This window comes from Hippopotamus amphibius, chromosome 7, assembly GCF_030028045.1.
Source record: "Hippopotamus amphibius kiboko isolate mHipAmp2 chromosome 7, mHipAmp2.hap2, whole genome shotgun sequence".
Taxonomy (NCBI): Eukaryota; Metazoa; Chordata; class Mammalia; order Artiodactyla; family Hippopotamidae; genus Hippopotamus; species Hippopotamus amphibius.
In genome coordinates, this window is record NC_080192.1 from 86,118,344 (window position 1) to 86,137,447 (window position 19,104).

Genomic DNA, 19,104 nt, shown 5'->3' on the forward strand with positions numbered 1-19,104 from the left:
CTTTGATAGTTGATACTTTTCCCACCGATGCGTTAATGAATTTAATCAGCACAGTTAACTGAGTTGCTGATTGTGACCTTCTTCCCATACTTTTTAAAAAAACTAACCTTAAATTCTTAGCTTGAAGTTAAGACATTTTTAGAAATGTCTACCATGGCAACAACACATGTTCTTCCCGGGGAAGACAGTTCAGCAGAGACACTAGCCTGAGATCCAGACAAGGGTCTTCTCCAATGGGGCCCTTTGGGATAGTATCACTGGAAAGCTCAGAGCACCAAGGTGAAGACCCATTTTCTCACATAAACTGAGATGAGTGCTTGTCTCCAGCACACACCACTCTCCTGAGCAGCCGGTTCAATATCCAGCTACTTCCTGGGCATGTCCGTGTAGCTGGCCCCTTGGGATCCCTCAACTCACTGGGCCAACATTGCATCCATTATCTTCCCTCCAGACCTGCTGCTCCCCCCAGCCAATGAGCGACACCACGGTTGACCCAGATATTCACACATCATCCTTGACTCGTAAATCCCAGCTTCCCCCTGTAGCCCTCATGACATGGTCCTACTTGCCTCTCAAGCCTCATCTCCCAGTATTCCCTTTCTCAAATTCCTCTCCTCACTCGTCTGCATTCTGCTTTCCATCAATCCTGACCATCTTTCAGTTTTTCAAAGGCATGCTCCCTTTCAGCTCCAGCCTTTGTAAACACTGTTCCCCATCTCAGCACGCTCTTTCTCATCCACTTACCCTATTCTCCTGGTCAATTCTCTGCTCATTTTTTGGGTCTCAGCTTCCGTGTATCTACGTCTTGGGAGGCTTTCCTGACCACCCCTTGGCTCCTACTGTGTGCTTCTACCTTATTCCAGTTTATCATATTCCTTGGCAGTGGTTCTTAATAAGAGACAATTTGGACCCCTAGGAGACATTGGGTAACATCTAGAGACTGTTTGGGTTTTTGTAACTGAGGGTGAGGTGTTACTGAGATGCTAATGAACATCCTACAGTGCAAAGGACAGCCCCCCACAGCAAAGGATTACCTAGCCTCAAACGTCAGTAGTGCTGAGGTTGAGAAACTGCTGTATGGAAATTGCCTAGTTACTGGTCTGCATCTCCCTCTAGAATGATGATGCATTATCTTGTTTGTTCGTATCTAGCACAATGCCTGATATGCTGTAGGCCCTTAACAGATTTTGAATGAATGAATGAATGGTCTGACCTCTAGAAGCACCTGCTCAATCTTTGAATGGATAAATGATTGGGTGGATGAATGGGCTGTCCTCTGGGAGTGGAATGGGCACAGGAACAAGCGCAACCATTGGCAGCCCTGTTTTCTAGGGCTTAGGGTGCCAACAGGAAGTCAGATGGGACCTAGAATTAGAGACAGTGATGCTGGCAATTGTGGCAGGTTGTGGAGTCAGAGATGGGGAGCAGAATTTGAGGAGGAGAGGGCCTAGGATAGAGGACGAGCACTGTGGCCTGGGCCCTTGCTGAGATAACCGGCTTCTAGCCTGTTGGAGAGGACCCTTCCCACACCTCTCCTGAGCCTCACACTCCTCATGCCCCCAGGGAGTGATGGAGAGTTTCCTGGGCACTGCCATGGCTGGCTCCTTGTTCTGCCTCTTCTCGGGACAGCCTCTCATCATCCTCAGCAGCACAGGGCCCATCCTTATCTTCGAGAAGCTCCTCTTCGACTTCAGCAAGTAGGTGCCCTTGGTGGCCCCCAGTGCCGGCTCTCACACTTGGGACGGTATGCCAAGGTTGGGGTGGGGAAAGAACCCCAAGGGGGAGGCGGGGTGAGAAGGTACCAAAGCTGTCTTTACCTGTAGGAGGCACTGCCAAGTGGTCCCTCCTGACTCCCTTTGCTACCTGCCTTTAAGCCACCTTAGTGCATATTGGCACAGCCCATAGGAAGAAATCCAGGCAAGACAAGAGGAGAGAATTCACACCACTCTGCTCACGGGCAATTATGACTTGAAAGTCAATGCAGTGTGTAAAAAGTTTCAAGCTGGAGGATGGAAGGCTGTACCCTGACTCGGGCAGCTCTGGGCTCAGTTGCCTCACTTACAACATGAGCCCATTTCTAAGGCCTGCTCCAGCTCTGTCGTTCTGAAATTCCCAGCTTTTCATTCACTCTGGATGTTTGTCACCAAATGTGTAAGAACTGAAGTGTGTGAGCACCTTTCTGCCACCCCATGAGATCCTTTCCCACAATTCTCAAAGACCAGACAACCCCACCCCAGAACTGTCCCCGTCCCCAGTCCTCTTGCAGTTCCTAGGAGGGCATCTGTGCCACAGGAGGGACAGATGTGCCACCCGGGGTGGGTCTGGGGAGCTGAGCACAGCCAAGAGCCTTGGGCTGGAGGCCCTTTGCTTCCCTCTGCTTTCCAGAGGCAATGGCCTGGACTACATGGAGTTCCGCCTCTGGATTGGCCTACACTCAGCCATCCAGTGCCTTATCCTGGTGGCCACAGATGCCAGCTTTATCATAAAGTATATCACCCGCTTCACTGAGGAGGGCTTCTCCACCCTCATCAGTTTCATCTTCATCTACGATGCCATCAAGAAGATGATCGGTGCCTTCAAGGACTACCCCATCAACGTGAACTTTAAGCCTGACTCTATCACCACCTACAAATGCGAGTGCACCGCCCCTGACACAGGTGACCGGTAACCTCGGTGATGCCCTGGGTCCCTACCCACTCCCCGCTCCCCCTAACACTCACTCCCCCTCTGCCTCCCCCCTCCACCCTGTTGTCTATTCGAATGCAGTAGCTTCAGCCTGCTTGGGAGGGGCTGTTCAGCCAAGGACTTTCTGTCCCGAAGGAGCAAATACAGGGTCTTAAACCAGTTTTTGGAAGGAAATCGAGGGGACAGGAGCTCTAATGAGGATCACAATACCAGAGCCCAGGGTTATAATCAGGAGGGAGCGGTGATAGTGGTACCCCAGGAAGGGAAGAAGGCATGCTTGTCCTCAGTGTGGGGTGATGTGTAGGCCGCACCTGTCAGGAATGCTGCTCAGGGGTTCCTGCTCTAGGCCAGAGGTAGACCTGATGGGGCCTAAAGTCCCGCCCAGCTCCATGAGTGCATGACACCATGAGCTCTCCCTGACTCATCACTGCCAGTGTGTTCACACCAGAGGGATGAACGTCCCTACAGATGGGGACATGTCCATGGTGGAGGAGAGCCTGGCAGCCATGTCACTGAAGAATGTTTGGAGCACCTGCAGTTATCCAGCCTTTTAGAGGGGTATGAGAGAAGTACGGTCACGTCACAGAGGGGCCAGATTCACCCTGTGTAACTATAAGATGCAGAATGAGGGCTAAGGAGCAAAACTCCAGGGAGCCAAATGCTGGCTGAATTCAAGATATAATTTACAGTGGTGGGAGCCACCACTCTGAGACGTATTGCCCCACCTCAGGTGGTAGCAAGCTGCTTGGGTAATACTTGGACATCCATCAGCCACAGGCATGGTGAAAAGGATCCCTGTACTGGGTGGGAGGCTGAATCAACCAACTGGTCAACCCAATAATAGTGCCATTCCGGTGAAGTCCCTTTCTGACCAAAGAAGTGTCATCTGTAAAGGTGGGACTTTCCATAGTTGAACCGCTGGCCTCCTTCACAGTCATAATCATGCCCCTAAGAGCTTTCAGTGGGATGTGCCCAGAGCAGAGGCTAAGAGCCATCCACAGATCTCCTAGCACCACCAGGCTGGACTGACAGAGCAAACTGAGGTCCAGAGACACCCAAGGTCACACCAAATGTCAGTTTCCCTAAGGGATTATCAATTTTGGCCCTGCCGGTCTCATGGAATGCTTGTGAAGTTTTCATATCTATACTCAGATTGGGTTGGTGTTTCCCATAAATATATACTGTGTTGTTCAGCACCTTAATACATGTGATTGATAAAAAAAATTACGTCAACCAAAAATATTTCTTGCACAATTATTGTGCACCCAACTTTAGACTAGGCCTTGTAAGGTAAAGTTGTTCTGACCTCAGGGAATATAGTTTTGGTTGCACCCTCTCACCCTCTGTCATTGCTCTGAATTTGTAAAGATGTCGAGACAATTTTTTTCTCTTTTTTTTCTATAATTAATGTTGCGTTATTTCATTAAAGTCCAGCAGTAGGTGACGCTGTCCTTGTCTTGAGCCAGGGCATGTTACTTGCCCAGGGGACTGAGGAGATCCTACCTGCAGGCTCTTGTCATCATGCTCTATAGCAAATCCCACCTCAGTGGGCTAAGCCCCATCAGGGCACTTTCGTTTTCTGCTCACACCTTCTGGACTACAGATCCATTGCACTGAACACAAATGTTCCCACAAACATGGCTTTCGGAAGTACACATCCTTGATTTCTTTCAGACATGGTCCAAATTCTAAGGTCATGTGTGGAGCTTTGGCCATTCTGGGAATCATCTGTCCACAGGAGAAACCAAACATAGGGGTTCCCTAGGAACAAGGGATGTAAGCCTAAAAGAGCACATAAGGTAGGATGTGAGAACTGTAATGGAATCCACCTACCTCCAAACAGTGCCCCCTCTGGCCTTGCCTAAGGTCACCTCATTCTTTTGGGTCATGCGATTGCCACGGTTCTTAAAGCTGGTCCCTGGAAGCAGCATCAGCACTATCTGGGAACTTGTTAGAAACGCAAATTCTCAGGCCCCATCCCAGACTTGCTGAATCGAAAACTCTGGGATAGAGCCAGCTGTATGCTTACAAGCCTTCCGGGTGATTCTCACGCATGCTTAGGTCTGAGGACTCCTGCTCTATTAAACGGAGTCATTATTAGCAACTAGCCATAGCGAGATCAGGTTTTCAGTTTCTTCATGGAGAGTAAAGGAACTGGAAACAGGACAGGTTAGGTCTGATTAGGAGAATATGAGAGGGAAAATTCTAGATGTTTAGGAGACTGGGGAGAGGGGAGCTAACTAGGAGGATTTCTTTCCCAGTCCATGGGCCATGCGTTTACGAATTGTTCCATAATCCTAGTATTACTGTAAAACCCAGTTTGACTATGACACACTATCACCCTTTGTCACTCTTCATCGTAAGAGCTTGTGTGGGGGCACTCTTTTTAATTTAATCTTGTTTCCATTGTAACTGATTTGTATTCTATTTATGAATGCTGCACACACTGATTTGGCTGCTTTCAATCCCAAGTGAGTACCACTTTGTAAACACTAGAACTGAAAAATATTTGATACTTGGACCCTTTCTGAGATTTTCCATGTGATAGTTCTTCCTTCTTCATCTCAAGGTGGCTTTCAGATAAATCTTACAAAGTTCTCGATATAAAAGAATGGCAAAGCCTTAGCAGAAGACATCAAAGGAATGTCTGGTCTGCCAGCCTCAGGCAATGGCAGGGCACCTGCACCTGCCAGGCTCAGTGTTAGCTGGGAGTCCTGTAGCGTTTGCGTGGGCAGCCTTGAGTCAGCCTTCCTGGCCGCCTTCCCTGCTCCGTCGTTAACTGCGCATCATGGTCTTGTGGTCCGTAGTGCGAGGAAAGGCAGATGCTCCTGATTTCTCTTAAGTGAAGCGTTCTTCAGAATAATTGTAACAAACCTCTGGGGTTGTAAGAACTTCTCAGAATGTTCTGCCCTGGGTCAAGACTGAATTCCTTAGCCACTCCCAGCCCCAAGTGCCCCAGAAGTAGGCAACATAGGAGGGCCCCGCGACCACATCCACTCCATGACAGTTGTTGGAGGTTGAAGGAAGCTTCAAGAAGAGCCTCTTATTTATTCCCTCTGGGTTCCTAGAAAGAGCCAAATGGGGCTTGCGATGCATTTAGGTTATTGCCAGCAAACTGACTGGGCCTCCTCCCTCCCTCCTTCCTTAAATCGGCTGCAGAGGAAGAGCTTAGTTAGACTTCATGTGGAGAATGAAGGCAAGGGGGACCTGGCCCTTGTCCTCCACCCATGCAGTGCAGGAGCAAGAGAGAGGGCAACCAGCAGCCCTCCGAATCTGCCTTTGTAATAAACGGCCACATCCCCCAAGGAGGGGATTACAGTTCTTCTCAACTCGTCCCATGGCCCCTGAAAGGAACCCTCCTCTGCTCCGCTTACTTAGGGACACTGAGGCTGGGGCAGAGGTTCGTGGACAAGGGATGCAGAGTGAACAGCACCTCTGAGGTCCTGATTCTCCTTCAGGTCCTGAGCCCAGGTTTAATTTTCCTCAACTAGCATTTAACAGGCACATTAGGGAAGATAACCAACAAGTTCTTACAGACCCAGCTAACCTTAAAAAACAAACAAATAAAAAAACACCTACGGACAGGGCAGCAGAGAAGGGAAGTGTATGTGGGAGGGAGCAGGGCAGGGAAGCGAGCTCACTGCGTAGAGCTGGGAGGTGGCGTAGGCTCTGGGCCAGCCTGCCTGGGATGGATAATGGCTCTGCCAAGTACAAGTTGTGTGACCTTGGGCAATGGTCAGGTTGCTTAGCCTCTCTGGGCCTCAGTTACCTCATCTTCAAAATGGAGAGATTTCTTGGGGATTTAGGAACTTAGCAAGATGACGTGTGTCAGGGTTTGGCACAGTGCACAGCAAAGAGTAAGTTCTTTGAAAATGTTTTTTTTAAGTCTAAGAGCACAGACATCGGTCAAGTGGGTGGTAAGGATTCACAAGGCACGTTATTTACCCACTTGTGTTAGCATTTTGTCTTAGCAGCAGTTTTTAAAGCCAGCGCTTCCATGTCAGGCAGAAGCTGCCCTAACCTGGCCCAGCTGGCCTGTCAGAGCTGTGGCCCAGGCTCCCGCCCAGCACCCCTGCCCTCCCTGGGCAAAGCGAGGAGAGTGAAGAGGGGCAGTTGCCCTCACCGTGAAAGCCAGTGCTTGGCTCTAAGGAACTGGAAGGAAGTGGGGAAGGGCGGGGGCTGGGGTGGCGCACAGGCTCCCCACCCGGCAGCTGCTCACCCTTCCGCGTGCCCTGTGCTCATCCACAGCGAACACGACCGCGCTCAATGCTTCAGCCGCGCTGCCACCAAACACCAACACGTCTCTGGTAAGTCCTTTCCTCATGTCAGACATCTGAGGGTTTATGTTTGTGGGGAGATTGAGATGATGTGGGAAACTTAGACCATCTCACTGTGACCCAGACTTGCAGAGGTTAACCCTGCTGCACACCAGGGTCACCCGCAGAGCTGTGAAAATGTGTATTTTTAAGTATATACTGTCTCATGGAATTAAATCCATGTGCATAAACCTCTCCCTCCTCCCTCCCTCCCGCTCTCTCTCTCACGCGCACACACACACACACACACACACACACACACACACACACACACACACACACACTAGATACCTGGGACTCCCAGTTTCTACCTAACAGTGCTACCCCCCAGCCCCAGAAAGCTTATTAATGCTCCCCCCCCGAATCCGATCTGTCCTTTGCACTCATGCGTCCCCGAGGGCCTCAGGTTGGTCTGACTTTCCCAACAATGGTGAGCAGTGGCCCTCAGGAGAAGACACCTAGCCTAAGTGGCACTAATGGTGGCAAGTCCAAAACCAGGTGAAGGATAGCACCTGGTCGGTGCTGGGGGGAGACTTTTGGACTTTTAGTGTCCCTAAGGTTATCCCTTAAGTTACCCCTGCACAGGCAGCTGACTGCTCAATGGCAGAAGAAAAATGGAATCAGTCAGTGCCTATGTCTGAATAGTTACTATGTGTAAGGTGCTGTGTGCGGGTGTCCTGATGGCTCAAAAGACATCTAAGAAACAGATGTGGTCCCTGCCCTCTAACCTGCTTGTAATATGCATGCGGAGATTAACCTGAAAAAGTAACGGGCAGCACAAGTAGAGCGTGCCAGGCATCAAATATAGGTCAAATGCATCCTTCCAGCGGTGGAGGCAGGACCTACTCTGCAAACTAGAGAAGAAAGTCTCACAGAGAAAGTAGAATGTGATCTGGTCTTGAAGGTTGGGAAAGTTGGTTGCATAGCGAAAAGCACATTCGAGGCCAAGGGACCAGCATAGACAGAAGGGCACAAGAGGGAAAGCACAAAACCTGTCCTGAGGACAGCGGGTGGACCGGTCCTGCCGAGACAGAGTGAGGGTGGGGCATCACACAGGGAAATCACGAGAGAGAGACCTGGACAGAGATGTTGGGGCAGACTAGTGGGGCAGCAGAGGCACACTACGTTGCAGGGGGCATTCCTGTTGTGTCGGTCTGTTGATCCCCATCCTATTGGTCTATCGATCTAAGCAGGCCCAGGGCCAGGTCAGATTCAAAGGGGTGGAGAAATAGACTTCACCTTTTGGTGGAAGGACCATTGATGTCACATTGCAAAGGAGTGTGGACACAGGGAGCCATGATCCATTGGGGACCATTATTATATCAAACCACCACACGTCTCTTAATACAAACATACATTATGGCTAGTTGCAAACGTCTGTTTACTCTATTATGTAGGTTCCTGAATATTTGCTCATTAATTTTTCAAAATATATATTAAATTTTATTATACATTACTCTCCTTTTATTATACTTAGAAACATATATATTAATATACATGTGTGAATATACATATATGAATATATGTGTATATATATATACACTTAGGAACATATATATGAGAATATAATAGGAATGTATATTTTATATATATATAAAATGTTTTGTATGTATATATAAAATATATATATTGTTTTTTGTCCTGGATTTTAGGCATCTGGGACACCAAAGGTTAAGTGACTGAAGTGACTAACCCAAGAGAGGTCTGACAAGGGTGGGGTGTGAGCCCCAATATGTGAAAGGATGTGCATAGAGGAAGGAAAGGGGAGGATAAATGTGAGACACTCCAGGAAGGAGGTGTGGACAGGACCCATGGTTGAATGACTGAGATGGGAGCCAGTCCTGCACTTTTCCTCCTCACTAACAAAGCAGTACATCCTCAAACACAAGGAAGCAGCACATGTCAGCTCCTAATCTTCCCAGGGAACCTCCTGCTTGTCATTTGTTGAAATAGTTTGTACCCAGGGCCATCACTCTGTTGCTGGGCACCATAATGGGGCAGGAGGAGGGTGGGAGGGGTATGTGGGATGCCTGGAAACTGCAGAGGGGAGGACACAGCTGACCTGCCAGGAAGGCCCTGACCATTTCTCTCCTGTCTTGGTCTCCAAGTACAACCCCCTTAACCTCACAGTGCTGGACTGGTCCCTGCTGAGCAAAAAGGAGTGTTTGAACTATGGTGGGCGCCTACTCGGGAATTCCTGCCAGTTCATCCCAGACTTGGCACTCATGTCCTTCATCCTTTTCTTCGGGACATACTCCATGACCCTGACCCTGAAGAAGTTCAAATTCAGCCGCTATTTCCCTACCAAGGTAACTTCACCCTGCAGTTAGGAGGGGACCTACAGTCAGAGAGTTCTCATAGAAGCCTCTACTGAATCCCTGAGAGGGTTCTGGTCCATCTGATGGACTGAACACCACATCAGCACTTGTTCACTGAGGTTTTTTCAAGTTAAGAGCACAGACTTTGGATCAGAGAGAACTGAGTTCCCTCGTTGTCAAGATCCATGACAACACTTGATATTGTCAGACTTTAATCTTTAGCCTAGTAGTATATTCTGTTTTTTTTGTTTTGTTTTGTTTTCATTTTATTTCACCAATGACTAATGAAGTTGAAAATCTTACCATGTGTTTATTGGCCGTATGACCATTGATTTTCTTTTTGTAAGAGCCTGTTTAAATCTCTTCTATATTTTCAATTGGGTTGTCTGTCTTTTTCCTTCTGATTTCCAACTCTTTATATATTCTGGATAGAAACTTTTTTGTGATCATATGTGTTGCAAATATCTTTTCCTGCTCTATGACTGGCCTTTTTACTTTCTTAATGGTATCTTTTGAGATAGAAATTCTTAGCTGCACTGTAATCCAATATATCCAATTTTTCCTCAAGGAAAATATTGGATAGAAGATATTCTGATATTCTCCTATGGTATCTTCTAAAAGCTTCATTGTTTTTTCTTTGATGTTAATCTATAATCTACCAGAATTGCTTTTGACATATAGTGTGTTTGTTTTTTATTTAGATAGCCAATTGTTCCAGCTCTTTTTTTTTTTTTTAAGACAATCCTTTCCCCCCTACACTGCAGTGCTTCCCTTGCCATATATCAAACGTTCACATGTGATGGGCTCTGTTTCTAGGTTCTTTATTCTGTTTCACTGATTTATTTGTATGCCAATATCACAGTCTTCATTTCTAAAACTGATAATAAGTCTGTATATCTTACAGATCAAACTTTCCCTCTTTGTCTTTTTTTTTTCTTTCAATAATGCCTTGGCCCTTTGTATTTTCACATAAATATTAAAATCTTAAATTTCACCAAAATAAAAACTTATTGGAATTTTGATAGAATTATATTGACTCTAAATGTCTATTGGGGAGAATTTACACCTTTCAAATTCTGAGTCTTCTAATCCATGATTATGGTATACCTTGCCATTTATTAAGGTCTTTTTTTTCTCTTCATAATATTTGGTAGTTTTTGATCTTTAGGTCTTGCACATTTTTTATTAGATTTATTCCTAGGTACTTGATTTTTTTTACCTATTGTAAATGCTAACTGATATTTTAATTTCACTTTCTAACTGTTTTGTGGTTAGAATAAAGCATTTATTAATCAAAACAGCACTTGCATATGTGAGCAACAGCTATGAAATGAGGAGGGGCACTTGGAAGATTTTTAGCAATGCTCTTCTAACATAAACCCTATGAATACTCTCCTAAAACCATCTCAAATAAATTTGCTACCACTACTACCACCAATTATAATAATGATGATGAAAAAAATCTTTGATATGAATAATTGAATTTTTCCCAATATTTTGTAAAAACTAAATAAAAGGCTTTTTAGGAAGCTTTACAAAATACAAATTGAGCAAAAAATAGTGTACTTGCAACATGAATGCATCCTTAAGATAAATTCCCGCCCTTCCTTCCAACTTCCAACCAGATCATATCCCTAACTTGCCTTTTATATAAAATTTCTAGAGCAGTGACTGCATCTGAGAATATTTATTGCCTGAAGGATGAAATAAAATTCATGTTAGTGTCAAATTCTTTTATCACTACCCCATTTTCCCCTCAAATTAAATACTTACAAATTGCCATGTTGCCTCCTGGAATTTAGTGTTGCAGAGAACAATGAGATCATACCATTTCACAGCCATCAGATTGGGAAAGACACAAGGGTTTTGGAAAACCAAGTATTGGAGATGAAAAGCGATGGGCGGGAGTGTCACCAGGTTCATCCAACTTAGAGAGTGACTGGCACTCCCTGAGATAGCTGAAGATGGGTCTTCTGACTCTGGAGCTCAAGCTCGCAGCAGCTCTCCTCTTTGCTACTGGAGGATGGGGTCTGCCTGGAGAGGGCAGGAGCTTCTCTGACTTGCTTCTCTCTTCTTTTGCAGGTTCGAGCTCTCATAGCTGACTTTTCCATCATTTTCTCCATCCTGCTGTTCTGTGGAATTGATGCCTGTTTCGGCCTGGCAACCCCCAAGCTGCTCGTGCCCAGTGTCATCAAGGTTGGTCCGGGTCTCTGCTCTGGGCGTTCTCTCCGCCTGTCCACCAGCTGCAGATCCTTTCCCCTCTATGCGGATCGAATTTTTATGTATCCAGCCAAGTGACCATGTGGGCTCTCTGTGTATGCTCCACACTTCCTCTACACAGCCTGCTGGGGGCAGTCCTTTGAGATAGTGGTTTGAGGCTATATCCACGATGAACTCCTACTGTGTAGCCATAGGATGGGGAAGGTGCTGGAATCTACTCACCAGCCCAGCTGAAGCCCCTTGATTTCCACTTACAGGTCTACAGTTCCCTTACTCATGGCAGTCTATACGTTGGGCCATCTGTTGAAAACGATCCTTTAAAACAGTGATCCTCAAGAGTTCTCTGGTGGCCTAATGGTTAAGATTCCGGGGTTTCACTGCTATGGCCCAGGTTCATTCCCTTTTGGGGAACTGAGATCCCGCAAGTCACACAGTGAGGCCAAAAAAAAAATGTGATCTTCAAAGTGTGGTCCCCAGACGAGCATCTTGCCATCATCTGGGAACTTGTTAGAAATGCAAATTCTCAGCCCCACCTGAGACGCATGGAATCAGAAAGTCTAGGGGTGGGGCTCAGTGCTCTGCATTTAAACAAGCCCTCCAGGAGATTCTGGGCCCTGCTTAGGTTTGAGAACCACTGCTTCAGAATTTCCCATTGGTCCAGAGCTGTGCCATTTGCCTGTAGCTCGGCTTGAGCCCTGCTCCCTCACAAGCAGCACCACCCATCTAAACTGGACTGGGAGGTATAGGTTCTAGAACTGACCCTCCCTGCCTTTGAGGGCTTGACCCTTGCAATATTATTTCAGCTTAAACATCTCATAAAACTCACGTTGGCTTTGAAATTTAAAGTACTTCTTTCTCTTAAATAAACAAAAGGTAAACTTCAGCCCAGCTCCTGCACCGATAATCTTTCATTCTTACTATGCAAGTCTAAAGTAATGTTCTGTGTTTTACAGACAATTTTATAACGCTCCCCAGACAGATGACTCAGAGGAGAGGCAGAAAGCATCAGGCACTGGGCCCATTATTTTCTTTTTTCTTGCCTGTTGGGCCTCATTTCTATTTCTTGTTAACATATTTTGCAATTAATGACCACAAGCTCTCTCCCAATGCCCTCTGACTCTGCACCTCCCTGTTTCCCAAAAAACCCCAGGGCAGCTGCAACAAATCACCTCCTTTGTTCTGCAAGACACCACGCCCTTTGCAGGTCTGTGCCTGCGGGGTCTCTTTAAAGTTGCAGGTGCCTAAGGTCTTTAAGGGAAAAGATTGCACTTGAAAAGTACCCCACGTGTGGGAATAGCGGGAAGGCTGGGAGAGTGGTGGGCCAGACGAGCGCTCCGGGACCAAGGAGAGAGGAAAGGGCCCTCTCCTTTGCTCTGCTCAGCCCACACGGCCTGACCGAGGCTGGTTCGTGGCCCCCTTTGGGAAGAACCCATGGTGGGTGTACCTGGCGAGCATCCTGCCCGCCCTGCTGGTGACCATCCTGATCTTCATGGACCAGCAGATCACGGCCGTCATAGTCAACCGGAAGGAGAACAAGCTGAGGGTAAGCCTGGTGCTAGGAGGAGGGGCACAACCTCTTTTTTTCCAGGGTCGGGAGCTATGAAGGAGGGGGGAGGCGTTTCTTTCAAAGTGTTGGGCCATTTGTGAAGCAAAATATGAGGGCAGAAGACTGGAGTTCCGGGGGGTGGGGGGAACGTGACCCCCAGATGTGGGTAAGGCCGGAAGGGCCAGCGGGGAGGCTGCAAAGACCAGGACCAAGCCTCGGGTGGGCCGCTGCGCACGGCTCCTTGCTTCTCCCAAAGTGAGCCTCCCGCTCTGTCTGCTGACAGTGAACTTGGGAGTCTGAACAGATTCTAACAAGGGGGTTTTGACCCAGAACCATAAGGCAGAGGAGCATCCTTAGCCTTCCTGGCCCTTCTAACGTTCCTCCCTGCCTCTGGGTCTGAGGAGACGCAGGCTACTCTCTCCCTCATCCCAATCTGGACCACTCTAGGCCTGGTCTAGGCCTAGACCCCCTCTGGGACCTCTCATTAGGGAATTGGAGAGATATGGGGCTTCTGGGTAGGAGACCTTCTTCCCAAGGACCCAAACCCAGGGCCTCTCCAAGCCTGAACACCCTCCCTTCCCTGCATCAGTTCCCTGGTTCACCAAACCCTGGGGTGGGTGAGGCCTGACCGCCTCAGGGTGGCAGTCCTCTCAGGGTACTGTACAGAAGTCCAAGGGAAGCCCTCCAAACATGTCCCACAAAATGACTGCTTTGGGGGAGTTCTTTCTCCCCCACCCCACCCCAACAGGTGGTTGGGAACAAGCTCCCTAGACGGCTTCCTCCCTCCCCTGCCCCTGCAGAAGGCTGCTGGCTACCATCTGGACCTGTTCTGGGTGGGCGTCCTCATGGCTCTCTGCTCCTTCATGGGGCTCCCCTGGTACGTGGCTGCCACAGTCATCTCCATTGCCCACATCGACAGCCTCAAGATGGAGACGGAGACCAGCGCCCCTGGGGAACAGCCCCAGTTCCTGGGGGTCAGGTAAGTGGAGGTCAGGGCCTGGGGACCACCTGAGCAGGAGAGGTCAGATTGGAGGCAGTGGGGAGAAAGCAGGTTTTTCTTACCATCAAGGTATTTAGGTGAATAGGGCCCCTTCTCTGACAACCCAGGAACCCCAGGGATAGGAATGATATCCCTGAAGGGAGGGAAGAGGGAGGCAAAACGTCAGTTTTAAGTGGTGCTTTTTTCTTAGTAGGTTCCAAGCAGTACATCCCAGCCCCTACGCACACGCTCACCTCTCACCTGTATAGGCCACTTGAGGGTCCCCCCAGAGCCCCTTCTGACCTGACTCTGTCTCCTCTTCAAGGCTCCCTAGCCGTGCTGTCCCCCAAACCCCCCGCAGCAGGGTTCAGGTCCTGCTCAACCTCCATTCCTCCAGAAAGCCTTTCCAGGCCCACTCCCACCCCCTGGGCCTGCCACTTCTGTTCCTTCACCCGCCCCTCCTCTCATGCCCATGTCGGGTCCCTGACCCCTTTCAGGCAGGGAAGCACACCTTCCACCGCTTAGGGCCTCTGGGGTGAGCCTACGTCAGACTCTGGCAGCCGGCCCTGAGCAAGCTTCCTGTGGTCAGGACGGGGTCCCCCACCCCACCCCACGGCGCCCATGACTCCTGAGCCCCAGATGCCTGGGCCTCGGCAACCTTCCCCACAGCCCCAAGCTTCCCGTAGGCTTGTGCCTGGGTCTGAGCACTCCAGAAATCATACCTGCCCTCCAGCCCCTGATACCTGCTTTGCCAGCAGCCAGGCCCCTTTCCCCAAAATCCTCGTCAGTCATGCCCCACAAACACGGGGTTTTATTATAATCAAAGGGCAGGGATAGTAAGCACTTCATATCCCACTTCATCCTCACAATTACCCCTGAGGTGGGTGCCATTAGGTACATCCTACGGATGCTGAAGACATTTAGGGCCTTGCCTGATGCCACACAGCTAAGTGAGTGGCAGAGCCAGGATTCAACCCAGGTTGGTCTGGCTCAAGCACCCCCTGTTAGCCACTGTACTGGACAACCTCCTGAATGCCCCTACAAACACCCTCACCTCAGTGGGATTCCCTCTCTTCCCATGTGCCGGGCAGCTGGTCCTCAGGTCACTGGTTTACTCTCAGCAGTGGGGCAGCAAGGCAGAGGCCAGAGCCTTGGACACAACCTTCAGGAGCCTGCAGGGGGCTGGAATGGTCATGGAGCATCTCCAGTCCACCCTGACTATGTGCTTTTCTCTGCCAGGGAACAGAGAGTGACCGGCACCATCGTCTTCATCCTGACAGGGATCTCTGTCTTCCTGGCTCCCATCCTGCAGGTGAGGCTCTGCACCCTCTACGGCCCTGTCTGCCTGAGAAGGCACTGGCCTGATGCCTCAGAGTGGGGAACAGGCTTCCCACATGGCCCCTAAAAAGGCAGGATCCTATTAGGCCAGAGATATTTCATCATCATTCCTGTTTTCTGTCATGTTGCATCCTTTATTATCAGCACCAGGTCATCCTCACTGCTCTTTCCCACCACTCCCAGGGTCCACCCTCACCTTTTTGGAGGACACTTCCCTAAGAAAGTTCTGCCAAGTTCCAACCTTGCTTAAATCAGGAGCTTCTCAAGCTGGTTGTGTTCCACGTTGTGGTTTATGGCCTCCTTACTCACCTATTTTCTGAAGTTTAAAACCTGCAGGGTAGAGGGAGGCTTCTGTCATCGTCCTTAGGCCTGTTTTCTGCTCCTCTGTCTTGCATGTCTTGGGCACATAAGTGACGTTTCCCCACACTGTTTGAAGCTCCTCTTTTTTTTTTTTTTTAATTTATTTATTGGCTGCTTTGGGTCTTTGCTGCTGTGCAGTCTTCTAGTTGCAGTGAGTAGGGGCTGCTCTTTGTTGTGATGCACAGGCTTCTAGTTGCAGTGGCTCTTCTTGTTGCAGAGCACGGGCTCTAGGCGTGCAGCTTCAGTAGTCATGGCACATGGGCTCAGTAGTTGTGGCTCTCAGGCTCTAGAGCACAGGCTCAGTAGATGTGGCACACAGACTTAGTTGCTCCACAACATGTGGGATCTTCCTGGGCCAGGGCTCGCACCTGTGTGCCCTGCATAAGGCGGATTCTTAACCACTGCACTACCAGGGAAGTCCTGAAGTTCCTCTTGCTCACGTCCTTGCAGATCAGCTGGAAGAGATGACAGCAATGGGGAGGACATTTGGAGCATGTGTCCCCCAGAATGGCTCTCCACATCCAGCCACTCACCTGTTGTATCATTTTGCTCTGGGTGCCATAACAAAGTGCCACAAGCTGGGGGGCTTAAACAATAGACAAGATTTTTCTCAAAGTTCTAGAAGTAGATCATGGTCTTTCCTCTGTGTCCTACGTAATGTCTCCTGTGTCTCTTCTTATAAGAACACCGGTTGTATTGAATTAGGCTTCACCCATATGACTTCGTTTTACCTTAATTACCTCTTTAAAGGACCTTTCTCCAAATTCAGTCACATTCTGAGGTACTAGAGGTTACGACTTTAACATATGAACTGGGCAGGGGACTGGGCGGGGGTAGGGGTGGGCGGCTGGAAGGCGGAGAGCGTCAATGGCCCTTTCCCTTAATGCCTACAAAAGACTTTCCTTTCTTGAATTACACTTAGTTGTAGTTGCCCAGTCTTTTGCAGCTATTTCCCCCTTTGAATATCTTTTTTACGAGCTCATTTGCGGTGAGCTTATAAAAAACAAAGACTAAATAACCATGATGTTAATTGATTTGTTTACAATGGAAAATATTTCTGGCTTGAGAATTGGCGCTGGGCACAACCAAACAAGTTTGAGGTTGGGTATTTTTTTAAGGGATGCTTCCATTTTGCAGGAAACAGATTACTTGGGGGGAGGGGAAGGTGGGGAGGAGGGAGGAGGCAAACAGGCATTTTGTTTATTTAAATGAGTATTTTAAATGGCCAGGGAATGTTTACTTATGTGGAGAGGCTGGCAAAGAGCCATTGTGCCTGTCCACCCTGACATGAGTGTGTACATAAAAAAACTCCAACACGCACTTTAGAGCCAAAAGTTCCTACAAATTCTCTGCAGATGCAGTCTGCCTCCCTGTGACACAGTCCTGCTGCCCCAGCTGCTGAGTGTTCAACTATTTAGTCATTTTTTGCAAGCTCTTGCTTGTGTTTGAATAGAACACAAAACAGAAAATTCCACTCGTTTCCCTCCTTTTGTTCCATTTGCATTTTAGTCAATTATCTTTATATATTTATTATATATAAATATATAATAAATATAATATATATAATATATATATTATATATAATATATTGTATAGATTTTACATTTATTATATTATGTGTATAAATATTCTAGGGTTTTGTACTTACATTTGACATACCTGATTTTAGTAGATTTTTGTTTTTGTGCTAGTATTGTCTATCTTCTTAATGTAAATAGCATGCCCACAGAACATACTTGAAGTAATTAGAATGAAAATAGTTCTGTGTATAAGATATGCTACTGCCAAAGCCTTTGATGAACATCTTTATTTGTTTGTTTTGTTTTTTTGGCACACGGGCTTAGTTGCTCCGTGGCATGTGGGATCTTCCTGGAGCAGGGATCAAACCTGTGTCCCCTGCATTGGCAGGCAGATTCTTAACCACTGCGCCACCTAGGAAGCCCTGATGAACATCTTTAAATGATGTGTAGTCACATTGCTCATTCTCTGGTGATTTGTAATAGTTTTCTATTTTAAGCAGTAATGGAAACTCCTTTCTGCAGCAATTTTTGGCACAATTGTAACTTTTCCAAGCTGTGGACTGTATGTCTGTATTGATTTATGCATCTTATAAATACAAATGGGGGAATTCCCTGGCAGTCTAGTGGTTAGGACTTGGCGCTTTCACTGCTGTGGCCTGGGTTTGATTCCTGGTCAGGGAACTAAGATGCTGCAAGCCACACAGTGCGGCCAAAACAAAAACTAAATGGGCTCTATAAATAGGGTAAGATGCCAGATAAGGGGAAATGTTCATTATTGCTTTGGCTCTCATGAAAAAGTTTTTATGGGCTTTATCATAGCTCCAAATGCTCTGATATTGTCTTAGCATTCAATCACAAAAGGATTTGAAAAATCTGCCTGCTCATATTTTTTTACAATTGATCTCTGGTGCCTTGGCCTGCAGCTGCTTGAAGTGGGGTTTCAGCTCCTGGTCAGTGATTGAGGTCAGGTAGCGGTGGTGAGAGCACTAGTCACTAAACCAGTGGTCAGTGACAAGGCCCTGGCCCTACAGCTTTGCAGAAAAGAATTCCCACAAAGACGGAAAGTAGTGAAACAAGTAAAGTATTTATTAAGAAGCAGAATACATGTGGATAGACACATGGGCGGGCTCAGAGAGAGAGTGGCGCCCTCATGGCACTTTGAATCACTCATATTGGGCATTTCTTCCATGTTTCCTTTGACCAATCATTTTGATTTGCCTGGTTCAAAGTCCATATTTGGGGGGCTTCCTAGCTGGCGCAGTGGTTAAGAATCCGCCTGCCAATGCAGAGGTCACGGGTTCGATCCCAGCTCCAGGAAGATCCCACATGCCGCGGAGCAACTAAGCCCGTGTGCCAAAAAAAAAAAAAAAGTCCATATTTGGTGTATCTCAGGATTTCCCCATATGTGCGGTCCCATCGCTTAGCCAAGGTGGATTCCACCGAAGAGGCCTATAGGTGGGTTTGGCCACTTGTCATCACTCCCCTTTTGACCTCCTAGGAGGCTTTCTGTGCATGTGTGGTCGGGGGAGGTCTGCTGACTTTGAGAATGAGGACTATGTTGTCTCTTATCTTCTATCTGGGCAGGGCCCAGCCTCGTCTCCCAGTTGTCCTGTTTTTCCTGTCTCAGAGTGTTGGTCCACAGGGAATGAGCTCAAACCATTTGCCCTGGAGGCCCATCTGTCTCTTGCCTCACAATGAGTGGAAAAAATATGTAATCATTTTATTTAACCACTAACCTACTTGATAAATTTTATAGCAGGGAAGACATCTAGGCTTTTATTGATCATATGATGTAAGATCTCTGATTTGATATCAAGGCTTT

The 19,104-nt window shown here is 47.8% G+C and overlaps 1 protein-coding gene across 1 annotated transcript in view; it reads left to right on the forward strand.

Annotated features, from left to right (window-relative positions):
* Window positions 1-19,104, forward strand: part of SLC4A5 (solute carrier family 4 member 5) — a 92,948-nt gene that overhangs the window by 63,384 nt on the left and 10,460 nt on the right. The window contains exons 14-21 of the mRNA XM_057741229.1: window positions 1,564-1,697; window positions 2,386-2,657; window positions 6,934-6,992; window positions 9,110-9,310; window positions 11,402-11,515; window positions 12,921-13,082; window positions 13,886-14,064; window positions 15,304-15,376. Of these exons, the coding sequence (XP_057597212.1) occupies window positions 1,564-1,697; window positions 2,386-2,657; window positions 6,934-6,992; window positions 9,110-9,310; window positions 11,402-11,515; window positions 12,921-13,082; window positions 13,886-14,064; window positions 15,304-15,376 (1,194 nt within the window). The remainder of the gene's footprint in view (window positions 1-1,563; window positions 1,698-2,385; window positions 2,658-6,933; window positions 6,993-9,109; window positions 9,311-11,401; window positions 11,516-12,920; window positions 13,083-13,885; window positions 14,065-15,303; window positions 15,377-19,104) is intronic.